This window comes from Solenopsis invicta, chromosome 16 (genome assembly GCF_016802725.1).
Source record: "Solenopsis invicta isolate M01_SB chromosome 16, UNIL_Sinv_3.0, whole genome shotgun sequence".
NCBI lineage: Eukaryota > Metazoa > Arthropoda > Insecta > Hymenoptera > Formicidae > Solenopsis > Solenopsis invicta.
Window position 1 is genome coordinate 1,893,888 of NC_052679.1, and position 12,227 is coordinate 1,906,114.

Here is a 12,227-nt window from a genome sequence, read left to right on the forward strand (position 1 = left end):
TACAAAAGCGAATACTTTTAATAAATTTCTTCATCTCTCCCTATTGTACAAATGTCAGTAATTCTTATTTCATGAAAAATAATTTTTAATTTATGTTTTTCAAGTATCTGTGCAAAACTGAACTCCTTTCAAAGTAAACATGCATTGTATTTGTTTTGTTTCGCATGTAAAGAATGTAATTGTAGTTGAAAAGAATGAAATTCTTAGCTCTATTTAAATTTAAACAAATTTTTTTTTGTTTTAGAATATGTGGTAAAAATGAGATATAAATATAAAAATATATAAGAATAGAAAATAAATTAATCACTGTAAAAAATTGCTATTTTAAAAATAAACCAATCAAATATGTTGCAATTTGTAAGAGAAAAAAACAGTCTATTATTAAATCGAAAAAATATCAAACATAATATTACATTCTTCACAATAAAAATAAACAACACGTTCAAGCAAAATTCGTATTTTTTATCTCGCGCGAGATTTATGTTAACATTGAAAAAGATATGTCGCGTACACGGATTTGACTAAAATTCCTAAATTTTTCCAATTTAAAAATACTAAATGTTATTTTTCTAAATATTTTAATCTGAAAAATAACAAAAAACAAAAAATTAAAACACACGTAAAAACAAAGCACGGAATAAAAACTGCGACAGTAATTAACAAACTTGGAAAATGTGGGGTTTTACGTCCATATGTTCCAAGCTCGATACGTGCGACCCTCTCTAGAAACAGAACTCTCCAGTCATTCGTTTATCAGGGGCGGCGGAAGATCCAGAGCCGGCTCTGGTGCACAAACACCGATATAGATCCTGCCGGCGCGCTTCTAGGGGCTCGTCGACCGTCACAGACGAAACCTTGCCCGACCGTTCACCAACGAATCAACCTGATGAGCCAACCCCGCGAGAGCTGTCCGTGCGCACGTGTGAGTGTATGCGAGAGAGAGAGAGAGAGAGAGAGAGAGAGACCCTTTGGAAAGAGTGGGAAAGTTGAGGCAAGAGTGACTTAGGGGAAATTCGCACGATAGAAAAGGAGAAAAGGCGAGAGAGCACGGACACGAAGATGGCACTGTGCAGCCTGCATCGACGTCGCGACGCTCACGAGGGTGGGGACGACGACACGGAAGAAGGGTTGAACGTGGGTGGGTGACATCGTGCGGGAAATGGGTGTATCGCGGAGTAAATTTCGGGGCAAAAATGTGTTCCGGGGAGAATGTAATCTGTTTATCCCGCTGTTGCTTTTGTGGCGACGTGAGTTGAAGGGACACGCGGCGGTGGAGGGATAGGCGAGAGGGAGACAGCTGACGTTTGTGAGTTCGGTTCATTTAATTGGAAAACTCTCATACGTCCGATATTTGTAAGCAGTTTATGAGCACGGGGCAGGCGATGAATAATGCGGCACAGGATAAACATTTGCAACACGAAGAGAGAGAGAGAGAGAGAGAGAGAGAGAGAAACGCGACGCGAAAACCGATAATTCGATTGACCCGAAAGTTTATGACAATTAAAACTTGTGATTAATCACCCGGCCCTTTTTATCGACATATACCGACTCCTCGTGATGTAACTAGCGGAAACGTTGGACAATGCGGTTTTTAATAGCATCTCGAATGAACATAAAGGTAATGAAACTTTTAATTAACTGCGCTTTTGCAGTAAACAACTTGAACTTTTGGTTTAACGAGTTTTATAATAAGGATTTATATAGGCTAAAATAATTTTATCTAGTAAAGCAAATTTACTCTCCAGATTATTTGAGCCGGGATATAATAAAGGAGAAACTTACAAACTCTAGTAATATCAAATTATCATCCCTGGATATCCTCTTCAACATTTGTACTCACTTGTGAAATCGCTGAATTAGATCTTAACAATTATAACATGTATCAATGTTGAATTTACGAAGAACTAGCTAAAAGAAAATTAATTAAAATGTATAATATAGCTTGTATTTTAAAAACGAAACGTATGATTTATCAGTAGGACGAAATAGACGAGCGAAAGGATGTTAATCTATATATTTGTATTAATTAAAAAACAAAACGTTTGACTTTACAAAGTCCCCTTCAGTCGCAATATAAAGATTAACAAAGACTAAATTAAACATAGAAATAGATGCTTTGTCCCAATCGCTCGATGTTATTCGAACAATATGGAACACTTTTGTACGAAACGATCGAGTTTGAGAACCCCTAACTCTCTCTCTATACTAGGGATATAACGGATTATTCCCCTCGGTGCATAGAGCAGTCGACGATGCCACTTTGCTCAGGCCACCATGCCATGTCCCTCGGCTTTCGCCCAACCTCCGCACCCGTTCCGACATTGATGAGCGTCAATTCCGAGTCGACGGGGGCGCGATCAAAAATATTTATCAAACGGCACGTCAAGCGGATCCTTCCCCGCGCATTAATCCACTCGTTCATCGCGGCTCGATTAACCGCACGTCCGAATTATTAAAATCTATCGACACGAGATTAAATGAGGTCGAAATAATCACGCGATACGGCCCTTAATTTCTAATAATCTGAATTCATCCCTTTCACGATGCTCATCAAATTCGCCGAGAACGGGACGGTGATTTAACGTTCAAGAAAGTTGAAAAAATTTTGGGAAAAATATTCAAAGTTTTGGAAATTAATCGTTACTAAACTAAAAAAAAAAAAAATATTTCTGACAATCGTACGTTAGGTGAAAGTAACGAGCGGTGAATCGGAGAACTGAATATACAGTTTGAAACGATATCGGGAAATACCCATGAAAACTATGAGGTCGGAAAACAATAGACCGCGAGGACAGAGATTACATATCGTTTGTTTGCACGTTAATGTACGTTCGTTAAATATTACCTCTCTCGGATGGCGCGGTGATCATTAATAATATCGCCGGCAAATCGTAGCGTGCAAAAATAATGACGCCGCTATTACAATGGGGAGCAGCCGTATCGATGTCACTCGCCGAATCGGACGGCGAATAATAGATGACGCGAGTCAATCGACTGTGTATCGACGTGTCGGTATACTTTCAAAAACGGCTTCGACAAAGCGGCTGCTGCCACGAACCGTGAATAGCGACGAGAGACGCCAAGTGAAAATACTCGTTGCAATCATCGTACAAAGAGCAGAAATAGTTGGTGCCAATTTCTATCTTGGTTGAACTTTATACCCTCTCAGCGAAATCTACACATTGGGAACATCACGTAGAGCCTATTACACCAACAAAGAGTATATTTATCGGTAACGGTATTTGTCTGTAAAATCGATACGCGTGAAATTTGCATTTAAAATTACAGCTTGCAGAGTGCACGGTTTGCAAATGTAAATAGATAAAAAGTCACGCACAGCAATACGAGAGAGCGTGGAAAAAGCCTATTAGCATTTAACCATGAAATAAGCGCCGAAGAAGAAGCGGCTTGCAAAAATCATCGTAAAAGATGTTTTTTTTTACTCTCGCGATTTAGCGCAGAATCGCCCCATCCTATTCCTCCTCTCCCACGCCCTTGTAAAAGTGGTATTTATGATCCAAACTTGAAAGCTGCAATCTATTCGCGAGTACGCAACTTTTGTTGCCACGCAGTAAACTCTCTTTTCCCCGCAACATTACGCTCTCTCTCTCACTCCTCTCTTTAGAGCGTATACGAAAGAACGCCATTACAGTTAACCGGAACGGTTTAACAGTTAACACTGTGACGTGTACACTCGAGTGTGTGCCGTTGGGTTTTCCGCCGCGGGCGGATACGCGTGTGCCCTCCCAATTTTGTTGGGAGCCGAGCCGAGCCGGGACGAGCCGGGACGAGCCGCGAGCGCATCCGCGACACGTACGCGAGTTGATTGACGCGCGAATACGTGTCCGGCGTTACATGGCTCGCGAACAAGGTTGCGAACGAGCACGTATACGTGCGGGACGACGATGACGAGAACGACGACGGGCCCCGATGTGTGCCAAGGCGAAAGATACACCGAGGTCCGTTGGAAAACGCGCGCGGATTTCACGTCTCCGCGCGTGTACACAATGTCCTGCGTACACGCTACAGCAATTTCGACGTGTAATACATTCGTGAATGTAGATTCCCTCGCGATATACGCGGAGTCGATTTTTGCGCGGACTCGTTAGGTTTTGACAGTTAAAAATTTTAATATCTCGCCGATTAAAATTACAGTAAAAATTCCCGTGAAAGTCCGTTTAAATTCGAGCAAACGAGGAAATTTTATTATCTCGCTGCATTTCAAACCTTTTTTATAGTAAGATTAAAATGTAAAAAAAAAAAAAAATGCGCGATACTAAAAAGGCGAATGTTCGCGCGGTCAAGTTAGATAAGATTCCAGTTTCAGGGAAAAATTTGTCGTGCACACCCAATAAGAAAACCCATCCTCGTTCGCCGTGTCCGGCCGACCGTAAAATACGATAACGTTGTTAGATCTCTTCGAGAAAAAATAATGCACAACTTTTGATGGCTGTGGATCGAGGAAACGAATCTCGCGCGCGCCCGCGCGCGACACAAGATTTATTTATGGCGCTCCGCCGTATCGCTCAAACGATATTTTTCGCTACGCGTTTATTTTCAGATATACATATGCACGCGCGCGGGCGCGCGTTCGCGCGGAGATTCGCGACAGAAACCAAAGCTCGTATTTTACAATAACGCGCGCCCGTCGCGCTCGAGAAGCGGATTTATTTATTCAAGTGTCACGACGATAGTCTATCCCGACGTAGAATAAAACGGAGGCAAATACGTAAAGCATGTCAATGTGATATCGATTCTTTGAAGAAAGATTCTATTTGGACGAAAATAGAAAAATATCGCTGCGTCTTCACAATTTTTCCATTTAACGCGCTTCTGTTCAACGAGAGAAGAAATTCACTAAACTGTAATTCAATCTGAATTACAACTCTAGACATTTTATCTAATAAAGAAAGGCGGAGGGGGTCTTTTACATTTTATGAAATCATCCATCATATTTAAAAGAAGGTACTGTTGCTACAGGAAACGCCATTCTTCCATTTGCATTTTAACTTACTCACTTTTATCTGAATAATTCTACCTTGTGTTGATTATTTATTATCAGGGCTCGGTATAACTGAATAATTGATTCGACTTATTTAAAAATAAAAAACATAAAATAGATTCCAGAAACTAAAAACTTAAATATATTGCTACTAAAATATTAGGTACTAAAATATATTAGAAATACAAAGAAATAAATTTCAAAAATTTATTTCAAATAAGAAATATTATGCATTTGAAATAAAAATAGTTTTTTATGATTTTGTTTATTTGAATGTATTAAATGTTTTCACGTATTTAGTTATAGCTGTATTATACATAAGCTCTTCAATAAATTCTTCAGTAAAATCAGGTAAATGACAGAAAGAATCATCACGCCACCCACCGCTGGTTTTTGTTTTTTAATTTCAATAAAAAAGTCATCCAATCGAAATTAGTTGGTAGTAAAAACTTGTTTTGAATACTTATTCAGAATAAAATAATTTCTTCCTTTTTTTCTATTTAAAATAAAAAATAAGAATTTAAAATAATAAATACAAAATAACTATTTTATTTTATTTCAAATGCATATTTTAAATAATGTTATTTTAAACAATCCCTGTTTATTATTTCACTGCTGTACGAGTTTCTAATGCAATATTTCGAATAATTTTTCCCCTACAATCTTTTACTATTTTCTCAAACTTTTACCGATGCACGCAACGAAACGCATGAATATTGACGCATGCACGCACATTCATCATGCGTACTATCGCTCGGTCGCGGTTCGCTCGCGTTCTATGCATATGAACTTATGTAATTGATTTCGTGCGAGCTCTCATCTCGCCGCGCCGCGAGCGAGTTAGGTGCGTACGAGCGTTACGCGTCGCCGCCGACGAGAGACGAAGATACCGATCGGAGGAGGGGCTGCCCCGTGGCGACTAACGAGCTGCCGGAAATCAACATTACATATCCGGTCGGACTGCGTCGCGCAAAAAAGAAAAAAAAATTTCTCTGTTTGTATCCCGTTAACGTGCTTGTGCGCGCAATTTTGTGCGGAAAAGGAAATCCGTAAACTTAATTCAACTTATCTCTCTCTTTTTCTCAAAGGAGAAAGAAAAATTAATTGCAGACACGTCCGCTGTTTTCAAATCGCGGTACTAATAACAAATACTTTATCACTGAAAACGCAAAATGTTGAATGATATGATATCGACGTACAATCTAAATATTCCAGATTCAAATATAGGTGTTATTCTTTACGATATTTGGAGTTGAAAATATTTTATTATGAATGATTTTTAAACTATATCGAGCTACGATTCAGAAATCCATAAAAATAAATAGTTATTTTCACGAATTAAATATTTCCAGCGTGAAAGTAAATAACGAAATATTATTAGTCGGCAAATGTGAAGTAAATTTGAATCAACTTCTATTTAAAATTCATTCATTTATTATGATTGGTGAAAACCTGAATTGGTTAAAACGTTCCAAGAAAAAATGATTATCCTAATTGACGTCTAAAAGATTATTCCAAATTTCGTAAGAACAACAGTTCTAGTCTCCGCTATTTCCGAGACTAGAATAGCAGGTGGTATCAAAGTCGAAGGGACTTACCTTTGGTTCCGTCTTCATCTTTTTCGCGGGCGGAGGACTAGCGGCAGTGTCCATTGCTTCCTCGGCGGGTGTGGTGAGCGGTGGACCCGGCACCGCGGCGACCTTGGTCTGTTCCGGTTTGGCCGCCGCGCCAGCCGCCGTGGCGCTCGCCGGACTCGGCGGCGGACAAGGTGCCGCCGCGCTGGTCGCGGGTGGCCCGGGGCCCTGTGACACGGAGAAACCTGTCCTCGAACTGGGCGGTGGTCCCTGGGTCTGTTGCGGCGCCGTGGCGGCCGGCGTCGGGCCCTGAGACTGCGTCGCGCCACCGGCCGAGTTTTGGGTCTGCGGTGCCGGGCGAGCGGTACCGTTCATTTCCGGTTTGGTCTGCTGGGGTGTGTGATTGCTCTGGGGCTTCTCGTGCTTGTCGCGCGCCTTGTCGCGCCGATGGCCGCTCGAGCCGCGTTTCGAGCCGGCGGTGGACGAGGGTGCGGCACCGGTGCCGCCGGCCGACGCCGGCGAGTGGCTCGGCTTGGACTTGTTCGACGAGGACGACTGACCGCCACCAGCCGCGCCACATTCCGAGTTCTGTGAGTTCTGCGCGACCGCGGCGGAGGCGGAGGCCGAGCCGACGGCCGAGGACGAGGACGTCGAAGACGCGGCGCCGCCGGTGCCGTTGTTCGAGTCCTGCGACGAGGCGGTGCCGTTGATCTCGTTCGACTTGACGATCTCGTGTTTGGCCTCGCTGGTCTTTGTACCAGGCTTCGTCCGCTTGATCTTCATCTTGAGGCCCTTGTCGACGGTGGCCGAGTGTTCAACGGCCATCTTGCCGGGATTTCCGGCGTTACCGTGGCAGGCGTTAACGCCACTCACGTTCACGCCCGACGCTTGCTTGTTACCGGGACCGGTGACTATAGACGCGGTGCCGTTCGTGTTACCGGCGCCGTTCGCGCTACCGCCGCCGGTGCCGTTCGCGCTGCTGCTGACGCCGCCGACGCCGCCGCTACCGCTCCCGGGGCTGTTGGAGCGAGCTGACGACGAATTTACGCCGCAGGAAGAGGAGGACGATGACGATGAGGATGACGAGGACGAGGACGACGACAACGACGATGACGAGGACGACGACGATTGACTGCCGGCGTTCGTGCCAGTCGACGGGACGGACGAGGACGAAGAATTGGAGTTGAGACCACTCGCTGAGTTCTGTAACTGATGATGATTCGCGTTATTCGGTGCCGATGCTGCCGAGGCAGGCGTAGAAGCCATGCCTGTCCCCGAGCTCAATTTCTCGTCCCTCGTCTTCTCAATGTCCGCATCAAGATCGATTATCAGGTCACCTATGCCAATGTCCCATTCGTTGTCGTCGTACTCAAAGTTATTGGTCGCATTCGTCGCGGCCGGATCCAGTTCACCGGCGTTAGCAGCCACTGTGCTTGCTTTATTGGACTCACGCTGCTGCCCTGACGACGACGACGACGACGACGACGACGATGACAATGATGACTTGTCCCGACCCTGATGGTGATGATGATGGTGATGATGGTGATGGTGATGGTGATGGTGATGGTGACGATGATCGCGGTGTTCTCTGCCGACCAACGCTCTCTCCTGCCTCCTCGACTGACCACCGCTGCTGGCGTTGTTGTTACTTAAGCCGTTGTTGTGGTGATTGCTGTTGTTGATGATGCTGTTGTTGTTGTTGTTGTTGTTGTTGCTGCTGTTGCTACCGTTGCTCGCGTTACCACCACTGTTACTATTACTATTACTACTACTAATACCACCACCACCGATGCACGGAGATGGTCCTTTACGGTTTACGTTAGGGAGGCGACCGCCTAGTGGCGTGGTCGCCATGCCCTTGGAAACGTTTCCCCGGCGCCCGCCAGCCTGGTCACCGACTGCCCGCCGTTTCTCACTTTGGATACCAGGTAGTAGTAGTGGTAGCGCGCGCGACTACACGCGTTATCATTACCCCGACCACCGCCCGCGAGACGCGCCTCGTCCATCGAACACATCACTCACTCTCTCGCTTCTACTCTGGCTCGACGTAATTCGCGATATATCCGGCCGTATCCTCTCTGCTCTCACCCCTCTTCCTCTCTCTCTCTCTCTCTCTCTCTCTCTCTCTCGCTTTCCTTCTCCTTCTCTCTTCTTCTCACTCTCGCCTTCCACTGCTCGGTTACCGTGTGTACACCTTATCCACCTTGATTTCTCCTCACCACACTTGCTTCTGTCGTTAATTCTTACTCGCGTAGCTGGGACGCGCAACCCGATATACCTCTCACCACTCTTCACCGACGACACACTGATTCCCGACACAATAACAACACCACGATCACAGCCACTGAGCCCTCCCCCCCCTTTGATCACGAACACACCACCCGACACCACTCGTGATTACTTCCAACGTCGTAGGAAATCTCGGCGACCATCCGTGCTCTCGGAATCCTGAGATCCGAGGATGGCGGCTCCTCCACCTGTCTCCCACTTGTCGCCAGTTAAGCCATGTCCTCCGAAACGATCCTCCCAGTCGGCGTCAGCCTAGCGTGCGGTTCTTCCCTTCGATTTCCCGACGGAACCGCGCCTCGGCTGATCGACGTGCTTCCGATCTGTAACACAGCAGTGATTCCTTTCATGACGCTGTTAAACATATAACGATTAATTTATCGCTTAACGGATTAACTTGAGATTATCTTGTCGAAGTAGTCACTTCGCGGATGTCTGATTAGTATTCGCTTGCTTATTCGTGATTCCAACGCTACTAATTAAACTTTCATTATGTTACATTCTATTTCCGTAACTACGGAAATAGAAAGTAAGGTAGCAAACAAACACATAAATTGTGCTCGTTAATTGTGCTTATTAAATAAAGATATACCTAGAGGCTAATTGTAACCCTTTTTATATTTATCTTGAAAAAGGTTTATCATTTATCACTACAACCTAATTTTTTTCATTTTGACTTGATGAAAATTTTATGAATGGTTACGATGTGAAATGTGGCAATAGATAACACGAGAATGGAGCAACTTCAATATAGCGTGGCAAGCACAGTCCGTTTCGTTTTCTTCGTAAAATAACGCCGAGATGCGCTGGCACATTCTTAGCTTGATAGACACGCCAGCTTACCGCTAACATGAGACGCATTCCAGAGGTATAATTATTGTTTTAGAAAGAAGACGAGGTGACCACCGTTATTTCACTACGTTAATGACCTATCTTATTACACCTATATAAGTTGCAACACAATCTTGCTATGGATAACCAATTGCATTGTTGCATATATTTTATTTAACTTTTATGTATTTGTTATAAGTTAAAATTTATTTTTAAACATGATATTTAGGCACGTTCGATCACGATTGGAAAAAATATTTTTGATGAGGTGTATAAATTTTAAACTCTCTTTTTCTCTTGTTATTTTTATTATTACTTTTTATATAATAAAAAATGTTGCTTGATAATTCTAAAATTCCAGCAACAATATATTATTTGTCAAATAAAGGTAACGTACTTTAATTAGATACAGATTTAAAGATATATACACCCAGAGAAGTTTCTTCGAGTAAAAAAGATTTGTTTGAATCAAAGAAATTTGTGTATTGTTAAACGGTTAAAGAAAAATTTCTTTGATTTGAAGAAAACTTTTGGTTGTTCTTTTTATTAGAATTAAAGAAATGGTTTGGATGTCGCAACGTAAATCTTTTTTTTCTTTTTAATAAAATATATTTTTAAAATCAGAACAACTAAATTACTTCTTACATTTCTGCCTGTCTTTGAGTTAAAAAATTATTTTTTTTGAACTAAATAAATAATTTGCAGAAAAAAATGATTTATTTACTTTGAAAAAGGCTAATAACGTCATTTCTTGGAATTAAATAAATTTTTTTTTCTTCAAAGGTATTTTCACTTCAACCTAAAAAATCAAGTTAAACAAACGATTTCGTTAATTTAAACATAATTTTTCTTTGAGTGTAGAATGTTTTGATAATACATGCATTTTTAGCTTTCATAATTTAAATAATAATTTGTAGTAATTTAATTTTTAATAAACTTTAATTAACTAATAACTTTTTAACGAGACTGTCACAAAGTAATGACAAAAAGATAAAAAAAAAGTGTTTATTATTTTCTGAGAATACGCAGTTGCTTCTTAAAAAGGAAATAAGAAAAATTGTACAAAGTTCAGAAATCCAGTGAAATTTGTAAATTAAAATAAAAACGTGTACGAAAGATCTTACAAGTCGCGACAGACAGGAGGGCGCGGTCGCCTGTTTGAGAATCCGGCGACTCCAATTAATTTGGCAGCGCTAATTTGGCGTCGCGGCTGGTCTACTCGAAAGACTACGCGCATCGCTTTGTAGTCACATTGCTTTCATAAACAATGCTTGATAGCGGATAAGTCTTCAGGGGCACTTGGCCGGCGGCCAGTAACCAGCGAAACGCGCGCGCGTTGCTCGCCGACGTTCTCTCGGGACAACCCAAGAACGAGTCGAGAGCCGGCGTAAACCGGGTTGTTAGCTTCGATATAACGACATGTTTAGAGACCCGCTCTACCCACCCGCTTCCTCCTTCTCCTCCTCTCCACCTTCCGACTTTCACCCTGGGCGCGCAACGCGGTGCAACCTCCTTGTCTCGTCCCCTCCGGGACGTTCTCTCTCTCTCTCTCTTTGTTTCGCACCTACAAATTGGTATTCCCACTTAGAGAGGAATTCGTGTCAGGCAACGATTAATTTTACCGGCGGCATTTTGGCCGCGGTCCAACCGCCCCGCGTCAGTAACGACCGGCGCGAGAAAGAGAAACGAGGAGATTTGGACGAGGAGAGGGAGATATATCGACGAATCTCCCAATAGAGAGTACAGCAGAATTTATTCCGTGTTCTCTAAAACCGAGTTCTCGCGGAACATTATATATGACACACTGCGTGCAACCGTGGTGGTAAATGGTCAAGGCGGGAAATAAAAAAAAGGAGGGGGGGGGAGGGGAAGAAGAACAAAGCGAATAGTAAAATATTGCACCGAAAAGAAGAATAATAATTTGAGATAAAAATGATTTATGGCTGATAAGTTTTATAAATGTATATAAGCTGTCTAAATTCCGTCTTGACGATATCGATTCGCATTCATAGTACGCAAAAGTAGGATGATTAAACAGCAGCCGCTATTTATGGCTTAGGAGATAAATGATCCCAGGCAACAGCTTCTTAAAGTGAGGAATAGAATTAACATAAATTACCGAGAATGACTTGTCAGACTTTCTTTGATGTAATTCAATATAAATGTTTCAGCGCGCGTACGCCGATTTACGTTGGCGATCAATTTTACGCGATCGGCTATCTTTATGGCCCTCAAACGTTTTTTTTTAACGTCGCTATAAATCGCGAGATACAAGATGATGATTTTATAATGCCATTCAACATCTTGTAGAATAACAAAAAGAAATGATAAACGAGAGAATTAAGCTAAAAAGAGTTAGATAAAGGTTTAATTGCCCGCGCAATCGTTCGTCCGTTTCACCTCGTTGCTTTCGGCTGCAAGAACCGATAATCGTTAAGTGTATCGATCAACTGTTGCCCAATCGACCGCTGCTGCTCCGTACTAATTCATGCGAACGTTCCGTCGACCGGTGGCGACGGCGGCAGCGCGCAGAA

General features: G+C 42.8%; 1 protein-coding gene across 7 annotated transcripts in view; it reads right to left on the minus strand.

Annotated features, from left to right (window-relative positions):
• Nucleotides 1–12,227, minus strand: part of LOC105202340 (zinc finger protein 608) — a 244,967-nt gene that overhangs the window by 68,718 nt on the left and 164,022 nt on the right. For all 7 annotated transcript variants that reach the window (XM_039458908.1, XM_011170814.3, XM_026132015.2 and 4 more), the window contains one exon: nucleotides 6,601–9,185. In XM_039458908.1, coding sequence (XP_039314842.1) covers nucleotides 6,601–8,430 — 1,830 coding nt within the window. In that variant the 5' untranslated portion in view covers nucleotides 8,431–9,185. The remainder of the gene's footprint in view (nucleotides 1–6,600; nucleotides 9,186–12,227) is intronic.